Consider the following 25,682-nt stretch of genomic DNA (forward strand, 5'->3'; position numbering starts at 1 on the left):
CTCTCTGTTACCAGACACAACTTTGTACATGACGCTGATCACTGACTACAGGCGTGTTAAGCTACAAGGGTGTAAGCACTTCTGCTTCTGCCTTTTCGTGGGACCGGCCGAAATCTCGGCACCACCGAGCTTGAGAATGTGTTCCGCTGGAGAGCCCCTGGCATCTCAGCGAGAAAACAGGAATGGGTGCTGTTTCACCAGCATCCAATTTTTCAGGAGGTCCTATGCTGTGCCCAAGTTGTAAGACTGCATACACGAGATGCGAAACAACGCGTACCGCGGTCAATCCTCATGGCTTGTACACATATATAAGCAAGCAACATGACAAGCTTCTCACGTCGTCGCAGCGCTCGACATCACCATGAAACTCGTCTCGCTACTGTTGGTCCTGGTTTGCCAGAGTAAGCTCTTAGGGTGGTAGGTGATGCGGCTGGGCTAATACATGTAGACCGGCTTTTCAGCCACGCCATTCCGTATGGCACAATAATTACACCCACGACCATTGAGGGGGCAACCGCCGCTTACAGTACCGTCTACGCACAATGTGCTCACGACGAAGGTGGGCCGAATGGCGGGAGTGTCTGTCGGTATTACCCAACGACCATCACGCCCGCCAATGTTTCCCCCCAGCCTGAGGTCACCAGCCCACCGGAACCATCAATGGAGGAGCACACCACCGTGTATCACTCGTGTTGGCCGAATGGTATGGACCATGGCCCACGTGAAGATTGCGGCATGGTCACAAGCGTGGTCACCGAGCCAGCGACCGCTGCACAAGAGACTCCGACGGCCATCACAACCCCCATCGAGTTGCCGACCGTCGCGACGGATGTACAGTATGGCTCGGCCGGCCAGACGGCCCCATCCATGGACCCACCCTCGCCCACGGCGCCGTCCTGCCAGGCAAATTCCAATGGCATGGCAGGAAGGGCGGAACCGGCATCCTGCAGTGCAGCTAGTGGAGGTAATCTCTATGACCCGACGACCAAAGAGCCGGCAAAGGGTGACGTCAAGCAGAAGCTACATGACTGCTTTGCCATGGCGCCCATACTCGGGTTCGTTATGGTTCATCCCAAAGCGATTCCGCCAATGATCGAAATTGTGACCCCTGCCGGTGGTGACAACTTTGCGTCTGAAGTCAGAGTCAAATTTGAAGACACCTCGGCTGTCGTGCGTTTCGACGAGATGAAGGACGGGATGTCGGCTGTCGAGCCAGGTGGCCCATGGTGCGCAAACACGTTACAGATAATCGGGGACTCAAAAACTAACCAAACCACAGGTGGCCTGGCGCCCTGGAGCATGCAGTTCTATACGCCCAGAACTTGACACCTCTACAGGTCTGCGACCCTAAGCTAGGAGGATATGTGTTCGAGGTGAGTAACTGCACTGTAAAGCATGCCGCTGCGACCTCTGCTGAATGCACACCCCGCCAGTCCATGCGCGCTTTGTTCGGACACGACGGTGCGAGCTACGACGTACCTGCAACTGTTGCCAACAAAGCGGAAGTACTGCAGGCATTGAAATCGTGCCAGTCCCGCGTTGTCGTCTGGTGCACGAGCCCCGAGGAGCCCGGTATTACGCTGCCACGAGGCCTCGTAGGGGACCATTGCTGGGCGGTATCAGCCTACAAGGAATTCATTGGCGGAACGTGAGCTGCACCACCAGGATACATGTCATCCCCAGCTGACCTCACAGCGTTCAACTCGAAGACCCCAACGGTGGTCAAGTGACCGTGACAAATGTCGACGCCATCTTCACTTGTACCGACACCGAGGCAAGCGTGTTTATAGATTATGAGAAGGACCCCAATGCTCCGCCACCGCTCCCAATTGCATCCCCCAGCGCCACTCAATGTGACCCATCGTCCTCCTCGGAAGCGACAACGTCGTCTCCAACATCAACACCCTCCACTACACCCACCACCAACCCCGAAAATGGAAATGAGGGCGCCCAGAAGGCTGTAGAGGCTGCCGCAGCTGCCGCCGCTGGCACTGGTCCTGGTGTAGTGGCTGCCATCGAGACCGCTACTGCAGGGTTGTCCGGCCTCGCTCTTCTGGTAGCTCTCTATCTTTTGGACATTGCCCGAAAGGCAAGTGATGGTGGCGGCAGTGGGCAGGACGTCTACGATGCTGTACAGAAGGCAGTCAGTGTGGAGGAGGCCAAAGGCGGTACTGCTGTGCCAGGCGATGTCGTCACGGTCACCCTCAATGGCAGTGAGGTGCCGGTCACAATCACCTCAGAGTCAGCGGCTCAGGTAACCATGTCTGGTGATGGTGCTCTAGTCCCCGCCACTGGTGATGGTGCTCTAGTTCCCGTCGCTACACCCAGCACGAACGACACGTTGTAGGCCTTTAATAGCCCTGGGGGAGGGCGACCTCGACTGCCGCCACCCAGCTACCAATGCCGATTTTACAAACCATATCCGTTGTAGCCATACGCCCCGCACTGGCTGCGGGGGGGTCCATGAATGCGAATCGAACGAGCTTCGGCAACCTGCTTGTTTCATCACCTCAACCTGCTGTCCTCAACATGCTCAACAAGGGTTTGTGCACGTGGGGCTTGAGCGCAGGGGGGCCAACTAGTCCAACCACATCGACCCAGACATCGACACCCGACTCACATTGTCTCATGCACAGACGATAAGTGTCGTGAAACCACAGTAGGTCACCCTCAAGGCCACAGGCCACAGGCCACAGGGCTCACGGCTGACGTGATCGTGCCTGGAAATGGTGTCAACTCGTCTAGACACTCCGATCGATGCTTCTTGTGGCCAGACTTGCCCGGCCAACAGCTCGGAAGAGTCGGTGATATTACAGAAGCGGGTACGCGGAGTGGCGGAGGTCACAGTGACCGATTTGAAGCTCGGATAGGCATTAGCGTTCTTTCACCCTATCTGGTGGGGTTCGACAGGGTCGAGGTGCCATGGCACGTCATTTGTGGACACCATGACCTTTTTACGGGGTTGCGTGTCAAGGCATACTTGGTGGTGTGTCGACAGAGCATCTTAGAATGAGGATTGAACTCGTGATCACGATCCCTGGGGCAAAATCCGGTTCGTGGCCCGCGTCTGATGCGCCATGGTATCGGCCGGCAACCAAAGTTCAGAGATAAAACAGAACAGTCTCAGAACACGTCCCCACCCACATCCCTTCAAACGACACCCCATGGCTGCCTCTTCTTCACAGCTCGAAGCTGGTGGTGCAGCCCCCATACGGCCAGTATGGTACCGATCTACCATCTTTGCGGCCTTCATCCTTGGCGTGTGCAATTTTGGAGCACCAGGCGTCTGGGGTGCCATGGCTAGCCTGGGTGCCGGCGGCAGACAGTCGCCATACCTAGTCAATGCCGCCAACGCGCTCACTTTCTGTCTCATGATCTTTACGGCGTTCCTCGCTCCCAGCATTACGCGCTTGGTCGGTGTCAAGTTTGCTCTGTTTCTCGGCGGCATTGGCTATGCTCCTTATGCCGCAGGCCTCTACTGCAACAGCGTGTACGGCACCAACTGGCTTATTCTCTTCGGGGCCACGACTTGCGGCTTGGGGGCTGGCCTTTTCTGGGCAGTCGAGGCGGCTGTGGCCATCTCGTATCCCGAACCATACCGCGTCGGCAAGTGTATCGGCATCTGGCTTTCGTTCCGCGTCGCTGGCTCAGTTGTAGGTGGCGCCATCAACCTCGGCATCGCCCACAATCAAAACTATGCTGGCTCCATCAACCCAAAGGTGTACCTCGTCTTCATCGCCTTGCAAGCCGCTGGTCCATTTGCCGCATTCCTTCTGCCATCCCCAACCCAGCTTCAGCGTACAGACGGCAGGACTTCTCAGCTGTACGTCAACACTACCCTGGTCCAAGAGGTCAAAGCGACCGCCAAGGTGTTCTTCAAGCCGCGCTACCTCCTGATCGTCCCTCTCATCGTCCAAGCTGTCTTCCCAGAGTCCTATACCAACACATACCTCGCGGCTCACTTTACAGTTCGTTCCCGCGCACTGGGTAGTCTTGTCTCGGCTTGCGGAAGTGTAATTGTCGGCAACGTCCTCGGTCGCTACCTGGACTGGGTCGGGCTTAGTCTCAAAACCAAGGCTCGCTGGGCATTCATTGTCATTCTCACGCTCCAGGGCGGTTGGTGGATTTGGTCCACAGGTTTGTGCAACGGGTGTCAACAGCTGTTAACTATTGCACAGTTATTCAATCAAACTTCCCATCCGAGGATGCAGTAGACTGGAGTTCCTCGCTCTTTGGCCGCACGTTTGCCCTTTACGTCTTCCTTTCAGCCAATTTCCAGGCCAACTACATGTTCCTCTACTTTGTCTGCCAAAACTGTACGTCTCACCACATTGCATTCTCCCACGCTGACGGTGTGCAGTGACCACGGAACCTCAGGATGTCATTAGAATCGCTGGACTGCTGCGGGCGACAGAATCGGCTGTGAGTGTTGTACCAGCTGAATATCCGCCGGATAGGTGCTAACCGTCTCCGAAAGGCCCAGGCAGTGGCGTATGGCACAAACTCGATCGAGTCGTTCAAACTCATTGGCTCGTCGTCTCTCAACTTTGGTCTGTGGGGACTCGCGCTCATCCCCGCTTGGCTCGTCATTAGGCGCATCGGCGTCGACTACATTGGAGTGGGTGCACTCCAGCTTGCCGAAGCGGAAGATTCAGAGCTTGGCGATGACAGCGGATTGTCAACTCCCCGGTCCAATGACTACAAGGTGAATTCATCGGACGGTGACGAGAAATTCTAAGGTCCAGATTAAGCTACGTACTCTACATACAGTACACGTCAGTCGTATATGTGAATGGCCTTTAGTCATCCATGGGCCTGAAGCGCGTTCCACATCAACTAATGCTCTTCCTGACGGTTGCAACAAGACGGCCCCCGACGGGTAGTGTCAGCCCATAGCCATAACCACATCCATAACGTTAGCTATTGAGAAGGTTGACTAAAGTGCAATGCGCCAATGCGGTCAATAATAGTCATTGGCTGGCATCCAAATCTAGGTTCTATATCCATCTTTCACCGACCATGAAGCTGCTAAACGGTCAAGGCTTTTCTCGTGTCCGCGGTCAAACTTGTAGCGATCTCGCCACAGAACACAGGGGCCGTGTCACCACAAAATGGGCAACGCACCGGGATCATCTCCTCAAGCCCACTTGCCGAGGAGGGCCATGACGCCTGCACCCAGCAGGGTACACACAATCATAAAGGTCAACCTGCCATTCGAGTCGTTCATCCTGTTCGAGTTGAAGAGGAAGTCACGTGCGAGTAGCTCGACCAGTCCCGTGTAGATGAGGATGCCCGCCGAGATCGAGTCGAGGACACCGCTGACAATGTTGGCAGTGAACGTGCTGTCCGAGTACGTGTGCCTAACGCCGAGTCCCACCGCAATGGCGATGGGAGTGGTGAGGCCGTATGCGGCGCACAGGACCCATGGCAGCCACTTGAACGATGGGGGCAGCGGGATGGTAGACAGCCTGGCGCCGATACCGAGACCCTCGAACGTCTGGTGGAAGACGATGACGGGGAACAGTGTGCTGAACTCGTCTCCAGCGGTGCCCAGCGTAAGGCCAATGATGACGCTGTGGAAAATGACGCCAAACTCGAGGATGAGGAAGGCGGCAATCTGTTGACGGAACGAGCGCTCGACTGCCATGGCTTCCTTCTCTTGCGCGATGGAGTCCTTGTCAAGGGACTCTGTCGGGTAGTACGAGTCGACAGTGTCCTTGGGGGCATCCTGCACCTCTTGGTCTGCCGAGTGGAGATGGCCGTGGCCGGTGGTGATGGCCCCTTCGATTCCATCATGCGAACACTGGGGCTCGTGGTGCAGGTCGTACTTTTTAGCGACGTACCTCTCGGCCGCAAAGTCCATGAGGAAAATGGACATGACGGATACGAGGATAATGGCGGGGGGCCAGCTGTACGATGCCCAGTTGCCAGTCATGCCGACACAACTGTCGGGTCCGATCTCGCCATAGGCAGGGTCCATGAGGCTGCAGGTCGTGTGTCAGTCACGTACAAGTACTAGCTCTCATGGACATTGGACTCACTGAACAAAGGCCGTGGCGATGATGACGCCGGCGCCAAAGTACCTGGCAAAGAGGTAGACATAGTGGGGGATCCGCAGTTTAGGCATCTTGACCGCAATGACCGGGAAGAAGGTACCGGCTGTGGAGACGACAAGAATGACAAACAACGCGGCGACGCGCTGCCCCAGGCGACCGTCATACTCGTTTGACCCGAGTTGAAGGTAGCATACCACCTCCGCGGGGTCGGCCGAGGTGAGGTTGACGTTTTCGGGGTCGAATGACATGTCGAACGGGATGAGAGACTGAGGTAGGGCTGTTGGTTTGGGAAAGCAGTATGAGGGGGGAGAACGCAGCAACTTATATGGCCACAGCACGGATCGCCTCATTGCCACGCTCAGCCGTGGCGCGCCGTGGTCTTGGTCAGAAAATCGTAAATGGTGAGCCAGAGAGGACCGTGTCGGTCAGGGAGCCGGCGTCCATGTGACAGCAACCCACGTTGACCCCTGCAATGGGAATGCAGTGCGATAAGCAGTAACTGGGGTGTAGCAATGTCCTTGGCGGCAGACTGTTTGCCCAAATTAGACGAGGGCCATTTCGACAAGCAAGCGACCGCGCGGGTCCTCAAAAGGGACCCGTGTGGGATTAGAAAAACAAACCACCGGTGTTAATGGCCAATTACAAATGGCGCGACTGGCCAACCGCATGCGATTAGAAGGGGATTTCTAATAAAGAATGATTGCCGACAGGAAAAGCACACCATAGAGCGGTCCCTGCAAATCTCGGTCATCTCGGCTCATCGGTGACCGCGAGGGTGCACCATTGGCGGCCTTGCACGGACCGTCAACTGTTGTTGCAACATCCTACACCCCGTTCATATCTGTGCGCAGGGCACCACTGTACTCGGCCTCTGACCTCAAGGTAATTTGCATAGTCCCGCGGGGCTTATCCATCTTCTTCTTCTTCTCCCCTCGAACAACCTTTGAACAACCATAATTACGTCTCCGCGACCTTGACGCCACCCTCTTCGGCCTCTTTACCGGCGTGCTCGTGATGGACCTTCTCCAGCGGGGCATCAACCACCCAGTCCATGCGGTCGGTGGGATCTTTGATGAACACAATGCCAACGAGTGCAAGAACCACTGCAGGGATCGCAGCATACCAGGTGACAGAGTAACCGTAGGCACTCGCCTGGAGGTTGGCAGTGTTGGCGGCGGCAAGGATGTCGGGCGTGATGCCGGGCACCGCGGTGGTGTTGCCGCTAACAATGCCACTGATCAAAGAGCCGAGGTTGTTGGAATCAAACCCAAGAGGGATCACCGCCTGGGCAATCTTGGAGGACCGGCGCGAGTCGTACACGTTGTTGTAGATGACCGTGTTGATGCCGTAGCCCACAGTTCCGCCGAGCGTGCGAGTAGAGATGGCAAGCGCGGAAGCCACACCAATGTAGAGGGGCGGGGTCGAGAGCTGAACAAGAGTGACAAGCAGCATGAGGATGGCAGCGAAGCCGAATCCAGCGATTGCGTCAAAGACAAGAGCGCGAACCCACGAGTCGGTTGTGCAGGTCGCCAAGCCAATACAGGCAATCAAAAACGAGACAAGGCCGGCAAAAACGGGCCACTTGAGTTGTTTAAACTTTGTAGTGTCTGGTTTAGAGTCAGCAACGTTCAAACCTGCTCTCGGGACCACTTACAAAACGCAACAAGAGGTGTGATGACCATGACGCCACCGAAAAATGGCAGGAGGGCGGCACTCTGCTTCATCGCCGACACATCCGAGAACCAGAAGCCGTAGGCTGCACCAGAGTACATGGTGTTGATGGCGTAAAACATGTGTCCTTCGACGGCGATGGTGAACATGAGGAGAGGAAAGTTGCGGTTGCGGAACAAGGCGTGGTGCAGGAAACCAGTGGCGGTACCCTTCCACTCCCACAGGAGACACATGATAAAGCCCAGCACGCCGGCGACCACACAGCCGTACGCGTGGGGGTCGGACCAGCCAAGGCTGGCAGCCCAGGCGAAACCCATGAGAAGGGGGACCAGACCACCCGTAAGAAGGAAATAGCCCATCCAGTCCAGGCTCTTGATGCGGCCCCAGATCGAAAGGTTGGAGATGGTGCGGGGCGGGGGGAAGTAGAAGAGTGCAAACCCGATGATCATGACACCGTTGCACACGAGCTGGGTACGCCAAATCCAGCGCCAGCCGTTCTCGGGGTCGTTACTGGTGGCCGCGCCCATACCCAACAGAGCAACGTATGCACCGCCTATCGAAAAGAAGGAGAGGAAACCTTGAACCATGGAACGGTAGCGGCTTGGGACAACCTCGGACGGGATGGCAAACAGGAGACCCGAGATACCGCCCGAGATACCGTTGAGCGTCTGTCCAAAAATGAGAACGTCGACGTTGTGGGTCGTCATGCAGATGATGCAAGCAATCGCTGAGAGCAAGGCGAGGCCAATGATGGCGCTCTTGCGGCCGTAGACGTCGGCAATGACTGAAATGATCGGTCCCGATGCAATGGAGGGAATACCCTGAGCCTGGATAATCCACATGGCCTTGTCCGAGGCGTTGAGGGCCTTGGCGATGAGTCCGACACTGGCAGGTGGGGCGACACCAAAGAACACGTTGTTAAACAGGCCAATGCTCATGAGGATAATAACAATGTAAGCCTTGAGGGGGATGGCCTGTGGTGTGTCTGGGTCCTGGCCCATGGTGTCGAGGACAGTCACCGGTCCCTCGCGGGGGTCGACCGCATAGGAGAGGTCGCCATGTTCGTTCTCTACAAACTCGATGTGGTCAAGGTTTTCCTTGCTCTGGTTTGTCATGCTGTTGTCGTGATGAGGATGGGCAGTAAGGACGTGCAGGGTGTCACCTTTAATAGAAGCGCTGTGTGGGGAACCTCTGTGTGGGGAACCATGGCGAGCCATGGACTCCCGAAGATACCGCCAGGGAAGGGCCGGGGAGGTCGAGCGCATGTACCTATGTGCCCATGGAAAGAAAGAGAGTAAGAGGAAAGACGGAAAGGCGACTGTTGCACGAAGAGAGGAGTTGGGGGCCTGGGGGCCAGGAATGCTGAGGGGAGCTTTGGAGATTGCTCGGAGTGTTGCTTTTTGCGCCACTGGCCACTTGTGGCCTGGGCCAGCCCGGGGGACATGGGGCCGCGAGGGGGGATCGACGGAATCGCGGGGGGATTTCCGTCTGTGTTGTCTTTTTTTGGTTCCGATAGAATGGAGCCCCCCACCGACCACCATACACGAGAACACACACGGAAACAAAAAGAAGAAGCGCACAACGGAAACGGAAACAAACGGAAACACGGAACACGGCGGGTTGGGCCGTGGGGGGAAAGGCGTATTGATCGCATCGACGGAAATGCTAACGGAACACAAGCAAGAAACATGTCACCGTCGTTGCCCACATTGCAAAGAGGAACGAGGACACTCACCCACACTCACCCACCCACCCCACCACACAGCCAACAGCGCCACAGCCCCGCAATCAGACAAACGGGCGCGCGGGTGACACACCGTGGGTGACACACACACGCTCACACACCCCCGCGCTTTGCCGCTCGGCCCGCTCCCACCGGGGCTCCGACGCTTCTTGTGTGTCCCTCTCACCGTATCACAGCTTTGCTGTTGGACACCACAGACCCCCAACACCCAACACCTCAACCACCTGCAGAGCCATGCCATCCCCGCGCGGCCAGCCAGCCAGACACTCGCCGCCATCCCCTCCACACAGCCCAAAGGACAGAAGGCCAGGCAAGAGACAGAAATATGCGCCCAAGGCATGGTAGGTGCACAGACATGGCGTCATGGAGCCTGACCATCTACTAGTGAGCGATGTCGGTATCGCAAGATGAAGTGCTCCGGAGAGCGGCCGTGTCCCCGATGTGTGGATGCGGGCCATCCTTGTTCGTCACTCGATGATGGCGAGCCTCCTCTTCGCAGCACGTCACAAGCCATCGACGCACCAGCACCAACCGAGCGGCAGGTACCACCACCACCATCACCTGCCGACAGCCGGGCCATGACGATCATTATGGAGCGCCTCGAAGGCCTCGAGCATCAGATACGCCAGTCAATGGTCGATGGCAAGGAGACGTTGCAGCGTAGGTCACCGATTCAGTCTGTTGCTGCTGCTGCTGCTGCGCCTCGTGTTCATCCACCTCGTCTTCATCCTCGTCCTTCTACTCCTCCCCCGGCCAACATCCACGACGTGGATGGACAACCCGGTCGATGGCACTTTCCGGGACCGTCTACCATGCCCAGCCCAGAGCCAGACTCGTATGCAGGTGAGAATGTCCTGAAACTGGCTGTATGCTGATGATGCTCAGCGGATACATCCATGATGCAACCCGTTTCTGCCCTCGAGGCAGTACTGGCCAGTGAACTCGACAACGCTGGCGTCAGCATTGAACGGCATTCAACCGTCGGCTCGAGTTCAATGCAACAGACGGCTTGGTCGCCAGAGGACGACATGTATGCATTTCACGGTTTCCCGATGCCCGTTTCAGAGGAGCTGTCAACCCTGCGCTCGAGCGAGCAATTTCTCAAGGTCAAATGCGGGCCAGTGCTATGCTTGTTACCCACCCCAGAAGCACACCAACGGTACCTCGACTTTCATTTCTCTCACATCAACCCGTTCCATCCGTGCTTGAACGAATCGGAGACGCGACGACGGAGTGTGCGCCTATACGATGACGCGTTTGGACCGCCATCGGCGCCGAACAGGGACCCGACTCTTCCATTCTCATCGGCTCCTCTCCTTTCCCTGTTGTTTTCCATCTACTCGTGCGTGGACGTCCTGCGGCAGCCCCACGTCGCACACGAGGCATCACGCCTGCCTGGGTTTATCTGGTACCGACAAGCTCAAGAGTTGGTGGGCAAGCGGCAAGTTACAGCGACCGGTACAGACCTCACGGGCATTCAAATCCTCATTTTACAGGTGCGTGTTCATGGATACCCATGCAGTGTGTTAACTCCTAGGCCCTGTACCTGTGTCACCGTGGCTACATTGGATCAGCGTATGCCGCCATTGGACGCGCTTGTCGGCTTTGTTTTCAACATGGTCTCAACTACTCGGCACGCTGGAACAAGACCCCATTTCAGACTGTAATGGCTCAACGAGTTCTGTTTACGACGTACTTTATGGACCGACGCATCTCGCTCACCGTTGGCAGACCCTACGGAATGCGCTGGGAGGACATTGCAGTGGCTCAACCACCTGCACTGGATGATGCGGTGAGTATACAAACACTCCCTGCTGTTGGTTGGGCTGATGAAATAGGCCATGTCCCCCGATAGGCCTCTCCCAGCTCCTACTCAGCTCAGCTGTCTCCAGCCCTACTTGGCTGGTTACATTACGCTGGCACATTTTGAAGGACAGGTATGGGACACCGTGTCGTCGCCCAACGTCTCTCCCATGGCGCGGTCAAAAGCGGTTGAAGTCTTGGACGTCCCCATTTCAGAGTGGATCAGTGATTTCGAGCGCTCTACAAGCTTTGTTAGTCGCCTGTCCACATTCGGCACGTCGACCAACATTCGACAACATCAACGGGTCATTGTCAAAACGGTACGACAGTACTCCTTTCAGCCACTCACTGACGTTCTAGCTCATGCTTCAGTTGCGGATCCTCATGCGAATGGGACAAATCGTCTCACTGACTTACGATGACCATTGTGGAGAAATTTGCGGCGCCGCGTCGTGCGACATTGTGGATGAAATCCACCGGGCCACGCTCGAGCCGACATGGCGTGAGGCATACTACCTCAAAGCTCATGCACCCACCAATCTCTTTTCGCCCGTCATTGTTCTCTCGACCCTGATTATACGCCGCCAATCATCGGGCCACACGAGATACAACTTGGACCATTACAAGTTGTGCTTTGAACGTGCCGTGGCAATAATCAAGAGCATCTCGCGCGAGCTACCCATTGGTAGCTTTGTCGATGGACAGGTGTCGGAAATCGTGCGACTCACCCTTGCGAGCCTTGCCGTGGGTCAGAAGGACCGGCCTGTCGCTTCAAACGAGGGAGATGCCGTGGACATTGGCGACCTCTTTTCGACAGAGATTGCCAACATGGCCAACGACATTTCAAGCGGCCCCACCGTCGACTGGTTTAACATGGCGTTCCCAGTTGGGGGAGACAACGCCAACCTCGAGCTGGAGGAGTTTTCCTGGGAGGCACTGTTTGACACACTCGGCCAGTCAAAAATACATTTTAGTAGTTAGCATGTACATATTGTTGTTGCCATGCCATTTTGTTTGAGCGAATTACCACTGTGCGAATGCGCGCTTGACGTTTTTAAAGTCGTTCGTGCGCGTGCGCTGCGGCGAATCGCTCGGTCGATGGGGGGCAACTGGTGTATTCGGTGCATTGTCTCGCCTGCTCTACCGGTTTCTACAGATTGGTGAAAGGAAGGATAACGTGAGAGGGATACTCGCCTCCAAAGTGAACCTTGTGAACGCCCTTGTTGGTCTCAAATGGGGCGCTCTCGTCGCCGAGATCCGGCCACAGTCCGCTCGAAGCAGAGATCTCGACAGCAAGCGACTCGCCAGCGTCATAGTGTACGCTCATGGCCCAAATACCAATCTCCAAACGCACCACAGTACCAGGGGTGACCTTTTCCACACGGTCGTGAGGGTGGAAAGGGTACTGCGGGTGCATCGACTTTGTGTGGTCGATGTGACGGTGGGAAGCGCGCAGGAGACCCACCGAGCCGTGGTGGATGATCAACGTAGAGTCGATTGCCTCGTCGGGGTCGGTGAATGGCACCCGGGAGAACGGAATGGTACAGTGACGGAGCACCTTGCCATTGGCGTCCAGCTTGCGCAGGCGCACCCTCACGCACAGGTCGTCGAGGTCGTCGCAGGACATGTACACAACAGCTTTGGGGAGGCCGACAAGACGAGTCTGCTTGTCAAACTTGATAGTGAAGGCAACCTTGTCGTCCTTGTTTTCAGAGTCGTACGTAACAATGGAGGTGTTAGATGGAGCTGTGGAGCTGAGAGTGCCGTTTTCGCCAAAGTAGAGTGAACGGTGGTCGGTGTCCGGAATGGGAAAGTCGGGAACCACCATATCAATGGGCTCACGTTTGCCGAACTGGAGAAGCGACATGCGAACCTTGGGTGTCTTCTCCTTCCATCCATTCTCCTTGCCCTGAAGGCGTCAGCCGGAAGAACAGCCTCCTTTACATACCTTGAGGAAATGGTCAAAGAAGTCCATGAGGTCCTCGTTGGTCTCCTCAATGCTCCACAGGTCATGCCACTCTTGGACTCCCGCTGTGCAAACGTCAGCTCGGGGTACATGTGGCAGGGTGGATGTGGCAATGTGGCAGATGGGGCGCAGGGGAAATCAATTTGTCTCCGCCGATCCCATCCCCTCTTGCAATCACTCACTCCATCGAAGCCACTTGTCTTCTGTGCCGAGCTGCATCCAGCCGCGCACTGCACCCATGGTATGGATAGCAGAGAATTCGGACCCAGTAATGTATGTGGGAACCCGAATCTTGGACATGTCCGGTCGCTTGTCGGCCCAGTAGGCGTCGATAATGCCTTGGTCAGTGCGGCGATACATCTCGGTAAAGTCTTCGACACCAATCTTGCCACGAATGTTGAAATCGATGATGTTCTGGAAGTTGCTAATGTCGAAGATGCCGCCACGCACAAACTGCTCGCGATACATGTCACTGCACCCCTCCCAAGGGGCAATAGCCTTGAGCGATGGGGGGTTAAGTGCGGCGATAAACCACTGAATGATCGCCAAGTGCGAGTTTCCAGCGAGAGCGACTGAGCCGTTGCACCACTCCTTCTTAGCAATGGCCTCAATCACATCGTAGCCGTCTTCCGATTCTTGGCTGCCCATGATATGGACGACGCCGTCGGAGGAACCAGTTCCACGCGCGTCGACACTGATGACAGCGAAGTCGCGAGCGCACCAGCGGGCGGGATCGATGCCTTCGAACTTTTCCAGGCCAGAACTGCCCGTTAGCATGGCCATGCACTGTGAAATTGCGACTTACACATCCTCACTGGTGACGCCAACACCGTAAGGAAGCTTGGGCATGCTGGACGTGGTTAGCAGAGTTGTGAATGTCGGATGTGGTGACTTACAAAATCAGGCCGCTGTACTTTTTGCCGAAGGGGCTGTAAGACAGGATAGCGGGGACGGGGCCGCTGGCGTTGGTGGGGCGGTAGACATCGACGTAGAGTCGAGCACCGTCGCGTACTACAATCTCCACGTCATGTTCAATGGTGATATCGCAGTCGATGGCCCTGGCGCCGAATGGCCGATCGCCCTTCTTGAGCAGTTGGGTGTGGGGGTTGAAGTCCTGCCACCCGTTCTCGCCGACGGTGGGGGTCTTGATGGGGCAATGGGCAATGTTGAAGTTAGGGGCCATGGTGGTTGTTGGTGGTTACGTATCGGCAGTCACTGCCTTTATGCTTGGTGACATCGCATGGCGCCTCCTCCCTTGCACGACGGACGAACGCATGGAATGACGGAATAGTGGAAGGGGTAGACGGAATGGCGGTTCCGCCTTGAGCCGCAAAGTGAGTATGGGCACTACAGTGCGGTAATCACCGATGGCACCGACGGAATGAGTGACGGAACAACGGAACCCATCGCTCTCCCTCCCGTTTTGTCGTATGTCCTCCCGCACATGGCAATGTAACACGCCCCACACACGTACATGCCCATGACATGTATGCTATTTAGATAGCAGAACCAGTCGTGAACAATGTCACATCACCACCCACCCACCTCCTTCACAACCACCACCACCAACCTTCCAATCCTTTGCAATGCCTGACGGAATTACTTCTGTTCCTACTCCCGAGCCCGTCTTCCCACCTTTCGAGTACTCCAAGCTGCTCGACAAGGCCAACTTTGGCGACTGGCGAGACGAGCTTGTCACCAGTGGATACACTGTTATCAAGGGCGCCGTCCCACGCGAGCGTGCTCTTGAAGCCCGTAACCAAGCCTTTCAGTGGCTGGAAGACTTTCCTCTCGGCTTCAAGCGCGAGGACCCCAGCACATACAAGAATGAGCACCTTCCCAACCACCACAAGTAAGCTCAAAAGGCGTTATTTACAGCAACGCTGACCATATCAGAGGCGGAATGATCCACGGCTACGGTATTGGCCACGAGCAGTGGGTGTGGAACCTGCGCACTGAGCAGGGTGTCATCGATGCGTTCGCCAAGCTCTGGGGCACCGACGAGCTCATCGTGTCCTTTGACTCGGCTGCCGTCATGCTTCCCAACCGCACCGACGTCGTCGACGCCGGACGCTGGGAGCACATTGACCAGTCGCCCTCCCGCCGCGGCCTGTACTGTGTCCAGGGCATCCTCAACCTCAACGAGTGCGGTCCCGACGAGGGTGGTCTCATGATCCTCAAGGGCTCGGCAGCCCTCATGGAGGAGTTCTTCGACCACTTTGGCCGCGGGGAAACGCGTACTTGGGGTCCCGTGGACTTTTACTCGTTCATGGACCACCAGCACCAGTGGTTCTTTGACCGCGGATGCGAGTGGGTCAAGGTTTGCTGCGAGCCTGGTGACCTCATTCTGTGGGACTCGCGTGCCATGCACTACAACGTGCGCCCCACTGGCAAGCGCGACAGGACTTGTGCATGTGAGTGGCCTAGTGTATCACTGATAGGATCAGTTGCTGACGATGGTGTAGACATTTGCATGGCACCGGCCAAGCTCCTCTCCGACGAGGACCGTGCGGCGCGTAAGCTGGCGTTTGAGGAGTACCGCGGAACTGTAAGTTGTGGCCAACGCCAATATCTTTTGCTCGAAACCCTTGCTCACATCCCACTCAGACCCATGTCCCATTCGCCGCGCTTCACGTCCGTCCTCATGTCCCCGGCATCCGCGTCGACACTGGTCTCCCCGACCCCAACGACACTGGCATCCCTCGTGAGCCACGTGCCGCCTCGGACACGGTGCTCAAGCTTGCGGGTATCAAGGCGTACTAGGTTGTAAAAGCATCAAACATGAATACTATGTGACATACCGTCTTGAAGGTTTGTCAATGGCTGCCTTCACGGTCTGTGTTTACATTTGGTCGATACGTGCTAGCTCCCCATTGTCTGCCATGAACAGTGTCAGGATAGAGGTCAGTAGTATCAATATCGTCCTTCGTGCTACATGTGTTCCAAGCTCCTATACAGTATTCAACACCAATCCCCAGTGCCACCCACTTGTAGCCATTTGCGCACTGCAAGCCTCTCGTTGGCGACAGCCTCTGGTGACACCTGGGCACGATCCAGGTCTATGATGCGCAGACCGAGGTCATCCCCTTTGCGGCGCGACCAGCCGTGGTCCTCGTCGTGGCGTGCGTAACCGTTGCCCAAACGTACGTGTCGTGTTTCGAGGTCGCCATGGGCGATCCCGGCTTCGTGGAGGGCGTCAAACTTGCGCAGCACGTCGCCAACCAGTATGGCGGGAATGGTGTGTCCATCTGAGCCAGCTGCAGGACCGACATCCTCTAGAACACTGACGAAGATCCGAGAGGTATTGGCAGCGGGGTTTGACATAAACAAGCCGTACCATTGTGGCAGGACTGAGCCTTGGAGACCCTTTGCGGCGGCACTGTCGTAGAGAGTGGCCTCGTGGATGATGGCGCGCTCCAGGGATTCCGGGGGGTCCGAAGAGTCCCAGGTGTTGTCTGGGACGGGGTGGTGCTCGGGGAAACAGATGCGCACAACAAGGGGCATTGGGCCATCCAGACTGGTGTCACAAGACGCGTTTGGTGACCCGTCGAGGAGGCCCGGTACAGTGGAAGCGGACGGCTTTGAAGGACGTGACGGTGGCTGTTGATTAACGGGCAGGCGCCAGTAGTGGGGATCCCAACGAAGTTCAATGGATTCGAGTGACGACGGCCCGGAAGCAAGGGTTGCCTGGAACGCTGTCCAAATGCGTCCAGAACTCAAGCGAGCGCCCAGCTGGAGGACAGTTGTGGATGTGGGGCAAGTGACGTTGTGATGGGATGGAGGTGACGTGTCAACACGGATGAAGTTACCGCAATGAGGGAACGGCGGCAGCCTTTGGCCTGAGCTCGATGGACTTAAGTTTGGTGGATCGATAGCCTTCCTGTCAGATATTCCGTAGCCACAATGTTTACGTACTTTGCGTTGACACGTTGACATTGTCCTTTAGCCACCGGGTCGGTCGGGGTATCATCGCGATGCCTCGGTTCCAGTGCATCGACCTCTTCCTTTGTGATGGCGAGGAAATCAAACGTCTCGGAGACTGAGTCATGTTGGGGGGGCGAGAGGTCCTTCCGAGCGATGCCGATCAGTACCGTTGCTAGCGTCGTACTACCCTCCCCGTCGTCTGTTCGATGGATGACAGGAGACATCAACAGTCGCCGCTGTGAGGCGAGGTAGAAGACAATGGCGGCTTCCGTGTTGAAGAGAATCGCCCACCGGCACTTGTTGAAATGGCATTGGGATCACACTTGAACAATGGCCTTTGACATGTTGCCAGACATTCTGCGATCTTTGGGGTCGATTTTGCCATTGGACTGTTGGAGTTTGAGTGGGGGAAGCCGCCTCTCAGAGCGCTGCCGGACCACCTCCTCAGCCAGGGACATGGATTCGGTTCGAAGAACGATCAGTCTCTTCCATTCCATCATCGCGATGGTTGGCTCCCCATCCTCGTCCATCAGGTTGCACACCCAACGCGTGATGCCAAGGCTGTTTGTAACTGGAGCGGGTCGTTGCCATCTGGGTCGTCCACGGGACGCCAGACCATGCTCGAATGCTTCAGGATTATTGAGCAAGTCGTTGATTGGTAGGCCGACCATGGCCAAGGCCGCTGCGCTCAGATCGTCCTTGTAACCGAGTGGCGCGCGAGGAAGAATGTCGTATGAAGCCACGTATGAGCGAGTCCAGTCGCGCACAACGGGCGAGTCGATTGTCGACTCTGTCGTCAAGAATGAATCCACTTGATCACGTATGTCGGCAAGCATTGAAGGGGCATACCCCACCTGGATGGTATCGCCGTCAAGTGGGGAAGCAGGGTCTGCCGATGCAGAACTGGCTGGAGAAATGAAGCTCGTCAGTCTGTCGGCGTTGGCACGCAGGGGCGGAAAGGTGTACGAAGAAACAATCTCCTTGACGATGGTGGGGTAATGGCTAATTGCGGCAGAGACAGACCTGCGACTCTCCTCGCTGTCAAGCCTCGATACCAGAGCCTCTGCGAGGTGTCGAGCCTTGTTGAGGTCTGGTTGTGTAGCCGTCAGACATGTCACAATGTTGTCGACGGCTTGGCGATCGTTCCGGTTCATGGCGCAAGGTAAGGTGGAGGCACGTCCATGCCAATACCATACAGGACCGTACGTTCTGGGTACGCTGGCGAGAGGCGACGAGCCGTGCGGGGGTGCATACGAGTGATGGGATGGACAGAAGAGAGGTACAGTCACACCCAAACCAAAACAACCTTACGACAACAACAAAGAATAACACGGAAGCAATTGTTGAATACACGTCATTATAATCCTATTTGGCGCGAGAGATAAGTCATGTTGGTTGGTGCATATGCTAATATGATTTCTATGTCTAGGCGCTCTAAGCGGACCATGCAGACTTGATGTTCTCAATGACCGGCGCCCATGCCTGCAGCCGGCCGTCTTCTTCTGGCTCTACCACACGCATGACACCGCCATTCTCCTGCGCCATTTCCCGCAGACGCTGCTCGGCGTCACACCAGAACATCTTCCAGCGCCCATCCTCGGAAGTGACAAAGCCGTTGCTGCGCTCAAAGTACCACTTGTTGACACCGTTGTCGGCGCGAGAACGCCATACCAGGTCACGACCGCGGCCGACACCGGAAAGCGAGCCGACCGAGGGGTTGGCGGCATCCAGCAGACCCAGACCGTAGGTCTCGTCGCGGAGGCCGACCCAGAGGAAATCGACGGTTCCGTCGCCTTGGTGGCTAGGCAGAACGGCAAACTTGTCCAAGTAGCAAATGTGCTGGCCCGTCTCGCGGCCTTCAATGGTGCAGATGGCGGCACCGGCATAGTCGCCGACGACAATGACAAAGTCGAGGTCCTTTTCCAGACGGGCCCAGTAGGCTTCTTGGTTGAGGGTACGGCGGAAGGAGCGCTCGAGCAAGTTGGTGAGCTTGACCTTGTCAATTTCATCCGTGGAGCGCAGGATGCGGACAGGGAGGCCGCGGCGGATAAGTGTCGGGGTGTCGCGGGTGACGCGGCCTTCGCTTTGGGTGAGGAGGGCATGGGGGAGGGAAGCCGAGTGAGCGGGCTTGTTGGTGATGAGGTTGGATATGAGTGCAGCCGGAGAGCGGTGCGACACAATGAGTGCGGACGCGCTGCGAGGCATGTGGGAGAGACACTCGTCGGCGAGGGCCAGGTTGGACAAGGCCGTAGGGTGTGTGCTGCGCCATTGCGGCTGCCATGTTCCAGTGATATAGTCATACTCGGACGCAAGGTTGATGGACAAGTGTGGGAAACCCTGACGAGCATAACTGGGGATACCGCCCTCGCGGTTAATGACCAGCAAACGAAGCGGTGTGAGGTCCATACGCCCCGCTGGCGCCTCGGCAGACAGGGGTACGCTGCCAGCAGAGGTGGTGCTCATGGCCTCGGCGAGTGCGCACAAGACGGCGTTGGCGCTGATACGGCGAGAACGGCAGCCCTCGTCGAGGGCGACGGGCATGAGGACGGGGATCTCACCCTCTGCGACAGCACGGCGGACATGGTCGAGTCCTTCAGCCTCGACGTAGACGTCTCCCGTGTCTCCCAGTCGGGCAACAGTGGCCAAGACGGGACGGGCTGGAGCCTGGCTCTTGGCCAGGAAGTGGACACAGCGTTCAACGTCGCGCAGCATCAATGTCCGTTGGGCCTCGGCAGCGACACTGTCCAGGCTCTCGGTTGGTGGAATGTCATCGCGGTCAATGACGACCACCGAGACGAGACCGAGCTTTTGGAGGTGGTGGATACCGCGAGCGATGGAGAAGAGCTGGTGGTCGGTAAACGGACCTTGGATCTTGACCAGGGCCGGACGGCGGACGATGGGGTTGAGCATGGTCTCGACCAGAGGGTTGGGCTCGGAAGCTGCATTCGCAGCCTCTGCAGCGCCAACAGCCATGTCGTCGGCGTCGGGGGCAAACGACGCCATGTAACTGCGGCTATCGCGCACAGAGGGAGACGCTTGGAGGATGCTGAGGACAAACTCCTATGGGAAGCGTCAGCATGCAGCACGGGCAACCTTTTTTTTTGGCACACCCACAGCGTCGCTTGGTCCGATATCCTCCTGCTGCTCAATCTGCTGCATGCGTGTGTGGTAGCCACGGGCGTGGACGCTGGCTGTTGGGGTGGGAGCCAGGGACCGGACTGCCGGCGCCGCGGAGGGAGTTGGTGGTTGGTTTGGAGCTGTACATGCTGCTGCTGCAGCCGCTGCTGTTGCATTGTGCGCACGCCATGCTGCACGGGATGCCCCGCGCAGTGCTGAGAGGGCTGTCATCCGTGGGTTTGGGTGTGTGAAGAGCGGGGGACGGGGGAGTGGGAGAGAGAGAGATAGAGAAATGCAGACACACTTCCCCCTCAGCAAATAATAACTCGTCGCCCACAGTCGTTGAATTCAACCGTCGGGCGGTGGAGGTAATATTAATCTCTATCGACTCGTCGGCGCGGGTCGGAGCGAGTGACAAATGGCGTCAGATGCGGCGGGCGATGGTGTGTCCACGAATAACCGGGCGAGGACGACGACGGGGGCGTGGGACGTGGGACATGTATTACGTTTCTCTCTCTCTCATGATCCCTCTCTAGCTTTCTCTCTCTCTCACCATGTGTGCGCAATAGACTCTGCGAGCGCGACACTGGCACACTGGCGCACTGGCACACACTGGTGACCCGCGGGGGGTTTTGCAGAAGATGAGGTGTTTTATTGATTACGTAAACGCATTTTGGTGTTCGCCACCCACACACACACGGCGGCGGCGGCAGCGTGTCGCCAGCGTCCAACAACATCCTACCCCCCCCTTGTTCTCCATCCTCTCTCCATCCATTTGCCTATACGCTTACTCTCTCTATCTCTGGTCGATCTCTTCCAATTTGATACACCTGGGACCCGTCGGCAACATTGTCCTTGCCGCATCTGAAGTATAGTCGCCTCAGACCTCGTCACCCCCTCCCCCCCCCCCCCTCCCCCTACACAACACACCCCGCCTTCTCCTTCACACCATGAACAGGGTAAGCTCCTCCCTCGCGTGTTGCAGGTTGGCAGCCATGGCTCACTCTCCATTGCAGATATTCGGCACCAACAAGGCCAAGCCCAAGCCGAACCTCTCGGATGCCATTGCATCGGTAAGCCTCTGCACACCTGTTCTTCAAACGCCGCAACTAACCTCCCCGTCTCAGACGGACACGCGCGTCGGCTCAATCGAGGTCAAGGTCAAGAAGCTTGACAATGAGCTTGCCATGTACAAGGCTCAGATGGCGAAACTGCGTGACGGACCAGGCAAGGTGCGTTATAAATGTTGGCGTTGTGTCGCATCTCTGACTCTCTCCAGACTGCCGTCCAGCAACGTGCGCTCCGCACGCTCAAGCAGAAGCGCATGTACGAGGGCCAGTTGAACCAGCTCCTGCAGCAAACGTTCAACATGGAGCAGGCCGCCATGACGACCGAGAACCTCAAGAACACGATGGCCACCGTCGACGCTATGCGTATCGCCAACAAGGAGATGAAAAAGCAGTACAAGGGCATCGACATTGACAAGATCGAGGTAAGGTGTTGCTGCCACGCTGGCGCAGACAGGACGACACTGCTGACGCGGCCCCTCAGAGTATCCACTACGACATGGAGGACTTGATCGACCAGGCCAACGAGATCCAAGAGTCGCTGAGCCGGACGTATGGTGTGCCTGATGAGCTCGACGAGGAGGACCTGCAGGCCGAACTGGACGCGCTCGGTCTCGACGACGAACTTGTGGGCGAGAACGAGACGCCGAGTTACCTGCAGGACGCGACGGCCTTGCCCGACTTTGTCGACGCCGCTCCCGTCGAGGAGGAGACCGCCAAGGAGGCGGAGGTTGCCCGTTAGAAACACACACACACACACATTCACAAGACACACATTTACGAGACAGAGCGAGAGAGAGAGAGAAGTTGTGACAACTGTCATCATGCATGTACACTATTATCCCATATCTATGCAGGATCCCCCGTCTATGAAAGCCAAAACAAGCAAGGATGGCGTTTGGAGTGCTTGAGTGGGTGTGTGCCGATGGTCCTAATCCTATGAGCCCGGAAAGGAAACGAAAACGCAAAACGGCCTAGAACTTGAGCTGGCGGGTGTCGACGCCCTTCATCGGTCCGTCGATGCCCTCAATGACTCCCGCGCCGGCGCTCCTGCCGTCTGTGCCATCCCTTGCCGCAGTGACCATGCGGGGACGGACACCGACGCTGGTGCAGAGTAACCTGTACCTAGCGCGGATGCTGCTGAGCAAAGACGCGAGGTCGGGGCTGGCGTCCGCTGCCTCTTGGATACGCTGCTCGGCCTGAGCCTTTGCGTCCTCGTCGTCCGAGTCAATGTCGATCGGCTTGTCCGGGACCGGTGTGGGGTTTTCGGTGGGGAACGAGTCGATGAGGCTGAGGAGGGTACGAGCATGGGCGACGCTCTTGGCGCCGCGACGCGCACCGCAGACGTCGGCGCACGAGTCGCCCAGCTTGGCGAGATAGGTGCGTGCAAAGCCCTCGTAGAAGCCGACCTCCTCCCACAGCTCCCAGGCCTTTTCCTGCCCCAGTTGGCGGCCCTCAAACAGGCCGTGCAGGCGGCCGTGGGCAAACCCGTCGTCGTAGCCTGCGGTATAGAACCTGGAGACACGGTGGGTCAGCTTGGGGGGTGACAGCGGGAGACAGTCTACGGGCGAGACCGCGGCACGTACGTAGACTCTAGCTGGTTTGCCTCGTCCATGAAATCCATGTTGAAGGGGTCGTGCATGTCAATGTCGTCGATGGGGGGAGCGTCGTGGATGCTGTTGCCGCCCATGGTATTTAAAGCTGCTGCGAGTCGTGACGGTCCGGGTTCCATTGTTCTTATTGTTCGCGGGTCTTTGTTCCGGTCGGGCGTTGGCTCTCTCGCTCTATTGTCCGCTGGCGGGGTGGGAGAGAGGGGTGAGAGGCGAAGGATAGGCGGTATGTGTATGAACACGAGGGAGATGAGAGCGGGAGCGAGATTGGGTGCTTTGTGCTTTGGGATTTGTGGTGTGCTTACTCATCTACCCATGTGGCCTGCGGTGTACCCTGTCGACATTGCTGCTGCTCGTCGGCGGCGGCGGCGTCTCGGCGTCGTCGGACAGAGAGTGGACGGGGGGGGGATGGATGCGAAATTGTAAAGTGGGTGGATGGATTACACAAAATGTCCAGAGCATATTCACCCAAACAGAGTCTTCACTCCACGACTCGAGCGAGCGACAGCGGGCACTCAGGTAAAAGAGAGCGGTCACAAAGATAACATATTGCTGCTATCCCCCTTGTAACCCCCAAACACTCTCCTCCCCTCCCCCCACCACACACCTTGCCCAACATGGCTGCCGAGCAGGACTTTACCAAGCGCAAGCTTTGGGGGTGAGTTGGCCTGTATCTACAACCTGACAACAGTGGCTGACTGCGTCCCTCCTCACAGCGGCCGCTTCACCGGCTCGACCGACCCTCTGTAAGTTGTCCACAATCACAGACCAGCACGCCCATCCCCCCTTTGCACTCACTGATGGGCCGACAGCATGCACGAGTTCAACCAGTCGCTCAAGTACGACAAGCGCATGTACGCTGCCGACGTCAAGGGCTCGATTGCGTTCTCCAAGGCTCTGCTCAAGGCCGGCATTGTCACCGCCGAGGAGCAGGCCGAGCTCACCCGCGGCCTCAAGCTCGTTGAGCAGGAGTGGGCCGAGAACAAGTTTGTTATCCAGGCCGATGACGAGGACATCCACACCGCCAACGAGCGTCGTCTGTCCGAGATTATCGGCAAGGACATTGGCGGCAAGCTTCACACTGGCCGCTCGCGTAACGACCAGGTCGCTACCGACATGCGCATCTGGCTCATGGACGAGACCGCTGCTGCCGAGGAGAACCTCAAGAACCTCCTGTCGGTCATGGTCTCGCGTGCCGAGAACGAGATGGACCCCATCCTCCCCGGCTACACCCACCTCCAGCGCGCCCAGCCCGTCCGCTGGTCCCACTTCCTCCTCTCGCACGCCTCGGCTTTCACCACCGACCTCAACCGTCTCCGCGAGATGGTCCCCCGTATCTCGGTTCTCCCCCTCGGATCGGCGGCTCTTGCCGGCAACCCTTACGGCCTCGACCGTGAGCTCCTCCGCGAGGAGCTCGGCTTCCAGTCCATTGGCGAGAACTCGATGCACGCCGTCGCAGACCGTGACTTTGTCGTCGAGTGGCTCCAGTGGGCTTCGCTCATGATGATCCACATGTCCCGTCTGGCCGAGGACCTCATCATCTACTCGTCGGCCGAGTTTGGCTTTGTCACTCTCTCGGACGCCTACTCGACCGGCTCGTCCATCATGCCTCAGAAGAAGAACCCCGACTCGTGCGAGCTTCTCCGCGGCAAGTCGGGCCGTGTCTTTGGCCAGATGGCTGGTTTCATGATGTCGCTCAAGGGTATCCCGTCGACCTACAACAAGGACCTCCAGGAGGACAAGGAGCCCCTCTTTGACGCCGTCGACACTGTCTCGGCCGCTCTCCGCATCGCCGAGGGCGTCATCGCCACCCTCACCGTCAACTCGGACAAGATGGCCGCCGCCCTCTCCATGGACCTCCTCGCCACCGACGTTGCCGACTACCTCGTCCGCAAGGGTGTGCCCTTCCGTGAGACCCACCACATCTCGGGCCGCTCCGTCGCCCTCGCCGAGGCCAAGCAGTGCCAGATCTCGGACCTGTCCATGGCCGAGTGGAAGGACCTCTCGGAGCACTTCACCGAGGACATTGCCGACGTGTTCAACTTTGAGACCTCGGTCGAGAAGCGCAACGCTATCGGTGGCCCCGCCCGCGCCATGATCCAGCGCCAGGTCGACATTGCCCGCCAGCGCATCGCCGGTAAGCAGTAGAGACGGTTGGATGGTAAAACTAGAAAACAATGCATCTGTTGAGGCTTGACGGGGGATGTGCAGACGAGAGGGAACAGATGGCCGTTACGACCAGAAGCTGCGCATGAGGTTCCCCAAGCCTACCTTTGGCATCATGTCAATGGCGACGCCCAACGTTCAACCTCGGCCTTCGTGTGACTGACCACGACTGCACTGCAACAGTCGCAAGCTAGGACATGGTCATTTTGCTGTTTATTTCTCCAACACTGTCTGTCTGTTTTACCCTTTTGTTCTACTGGAGATTTCTGTTCTCCATGAGTCCCCTTAGGACACCTGCGTTATCTTTTAACAGATGTGCCGCCCCAGCCAAACTCTCCACCTACCAATGTCTTGAACCCGGATCAGCCCGTAAAGGACCTTACAGCCAACAGGTGGGACGTTAATTCCAGCAAAACGATAGAGGTGCATAGTGGTATTTCACCCGAAGCTCCCACTTATTTTACACCCTTCATGTATGTCTCTTAAGTCAAAACTAGAGTCAAGGTCAGCAGGGTCTTCTTTCCCCGCTGATTCCCCTAATCCTGTTCCCTTGGCTGT

At 57.2% G+C, this 25,682-nt stretch overlaps 13 protein-coding genes across 13 annotated transcripts; 6 read left to right on the forward strand and 7 right to left on the reverse strand.

Annotated features, from left to right (window-relative positions):
- Nucleotides 1–1,089: 1,089 nt before the first annotated feature.
- EHS24_003609 (uncharacterized protein) lies at nt 1,090–2,347 on the forward strand (the record flags this gene model as incomplete). Its single annotated transcript, XM_028619272.1, has 4 exons — nt 1,090–1,226; nt 1,280–1,373; nt 1,434–1,648; nt 1,696–2,347. The coding sequence occupies 4 exons, from the start codon at nt 1,090–1,092 to the stop codon at nt 2,345–2,347; spliced, it is 1,098 nt and encodes a 365-aa protein (XP_028472446.1).
- An 817-nt stretch (nt 2,348–3,164) lies between these two features.
- Nucleotides 3,165–4,738, forward strand: EHS24_003610 (uncharacterized protein; the record flags this gene model as incomplete). Its single annotated transcript, XM_028619273.1, has 4 exons — nt 3,165–4,116; nt 4,179–4,316; nt 4,361–4,422; nt 4,478–4,738. The coding sequence occupies 4 exons, from the start codon at nt 3,165–3,167 to the stop codon at nt 4,736–4,738; spliced, it is 1,413 nt and encodes a 470-aa protein (XP_028472447.1).
- A 399-nt stretch (nt 4,739–5,137) lies between these two features.
- Nucleotides 5,138–6,304, reverse strand: ZRT1_2 (high-affinity Zn(2+) transporter zrt1; the record flags this gene model as incomplete). Its single annotated transcript, XM_028619274.1, has 2 exons — nt 5,138–5,984; nt 6,042–6,304. The coding sequence occupies 2 exons, from the start codon at nt 6,302–6,304 to the stop codon at nt 5,138–5,140; spliced, it is 1,110 nt and encodes a 369-aa protein (XP_028472448.1).
- Nucleotides 6,305–7,013: 709 nt separating this feature from the next.
- Nucleotides 7,014–8,842, reverse strand: EHS24_003612 (uncharacterized protein; the record flags this gene model as incomplete). The annotated part of the gene is made up of 2 exons (XM_028619275.1): nt 7,014–7,663; nt 7,711–8,842. 2 exons carry the CDS (start codon nt 8,840–8,842, stop codon nt 7,014–7,016), a joined length of 1,782 nt encoding a protein of 593 aa, XP_028472449.1.
- A 2,295-nt stretch (nt 8,843–11,137) lies between these two features.
- On the forward strand, nt 11,138–12,255 carry EHS24_003613 (uncharacterized protein; the record flags this gene model as incomplete). Its single annotated transcript, XM_028619276.1, has 3 exons — nt 11,138–11,263; nt 11,310–11,594; nt 11,647–12,255. 3 exons carry the CDS (start codon nt 11,138–11,140, stop codon nt 12,253–12,255), a joined length of 1,020 nt encoding a protein of 339 aa, XP_028472450.1.
- Nucleotides 12,256–12,424: 169 nt separating this feature from the next.
- Nucleotides 12,425–14,423, reverse strand: EHS24_003614 (uncharacterized protein; the record flags this gene model as incomplete). The annotated part of the gene is made up of 5 exons (XM_028619277.1): nt 12,425–13,183; nt 13,223–13,305; nt 13,423–14,003; nt 14,046–14,090; nt 14,137–14,423. The coding sequence occupies 5 exons, from the start codon at nt 14,421–14,423 to the stop codon at nt 12,425–12,427; spliced, it is 1,755 nt and encodes a 584-aa protein (XP_028472451.1).
- A 403-nt stretch (nt 14,424–14,826) lies between these two features.
- Nucleotides 14,827–16,003, forward strand: EHS24_003615 (uncharacterized protein; the record flags this gene model as incomplete). Its single annotated transcript, XM_028619278.1, has 4 exons — nt 14,827–15,092; nt 15,137–15,654; nt 15,706–15,788; nt 15,848–16,003. 4 exons carry the CDS (start codon nt 14,827–14,829, stop codon nt 16,001–16,003), a joined length of 1,023 nt encoding a protein of 340 aa, XP_028472452.1.
- Nucleotides 16,004–16,201: 198 nt separating this feature from the next.
- On the reverse strand, nt 16,202–16,744 carry EHS24_003616 (uncharacterized protein; the record flags this gene model as incomplete). Its single annotated transcript, XM_028619279.1, has 1 exon — nt 16,202–16,744. The coding sequence occupies one exon, from the start codon at nt 16,742–16,744 to the stop codon at nt 16,202–16,204; it is 543 nt and encodes a 180-aa protein (XP_028472453.1).
- A 737-nt stretch (nt 16,745–17,481) lies between these two features.
- On the reverse strand, nt 17,482–18,318 carry EHS24_003617 (uncharacterized protein; the record flags this gene model as incomplete). The annotated part of the gene is made up of 1 exon (XM_028619280.1): nt 17,482–18,318. One exon carries the CDS (start codon nt 18,316–18,318, stop codon nt 17,482–17,484), a length of 837 nt encoding a protein of 278 aa, XP_028472454.1.
- A 280-nt stretch (nt 18,319–18,598) lies between these two features.
- ARG2 (Amino-acid acetyltransferase, mitochondrial) lies at nt 18,599–20,323 on the reverse strand (the record flags this gene model as incomplete). The annotated part of the gene is made up of 2 exons (XM_028619281.1): nt 18,599–20,224; nt 20,279–20,323. 2 exons carry the CDS (start codon nt 20,321–20,323, stop codon nt 18,599–18,601), a joined length of 1,671 nt encoding a protein of 556 aa, XP_028472455.1.
- A 908-nt stretch (nt 20,324–21,231) lies between these two features.
- Nucleotides 21,232–22,090, forward strand: EHS24_003619 (uncharacterized protein; the record flags this gene model as incomplete). The annotated part of the gene is made up of 5 exons (XM_028619282.1): nt 21,232–21,240; nt 21,298–21,354; nt 21,409–21,513; nt 21,561–21,773; nt 21,833–22,090. The coding sequence occupies 5 exons, from the start codon at nt 21,232–21,234 to the stop codon at nt 22,088–22,090; spliced, it is 642 nt and encodes a 213-aa protein (XP_028472456.1).
- Nucleotides 22,091–22,322: 232 nt separating this feature from the next.
- EHS24_003620 (uncharacterized protein) lies at nt 22,323–23,080 on the reverse strand (the record flags this gene model as incomplete). Its single annotated transcript, XM_028619283.1, has 2 exons — nt 22,323–22,863; nt 22,935–23,080. 2 exons carry the CDS (start codon nt 23,078–23,080, stop codon nt 22,323–22,325), a joined length of 687 nt encoding a protein of 228 aa, XP_028472457.1.
- Nucleotides 23,081–23,575: 495 nt separating this feature from the next.
- On the forward strand, nt 23,576–25,106 carry ARG4 (argininosuccinate lyase; the record flags this gene model as incomplete). The annotated part of the gene is made up of 3 exons (XM_028619284.1): nt 23,576–23,616; nt 23,675–23,704; nt 23,771–25,106. The coding sequence occupies 3 exons, from the start codon at nt 23,576–23,578 to the stop codon at nt 25,104–25,106; spliced, it is 1,407 nt and encodes a 468-aa protein (XP_028472458.1).
- Between the last annotated feature and the right edge of the window lie 576 nt (nt 25,107–25,682).

Source organism: Apiotrichum porosum (genome assembly GCF_003942205.1).
Source record: "Apiotrichum porosum strain DSM 27194 chromosome Unknown scaffold_17, whole genome shotgun sequence".
NCBI lineage: Eukaryota > Fungi > Basidiomycota > Tremellomycetes > Trichosporonales > Trichosporonaceae > Apiotrichum > Apiotrichum porosum.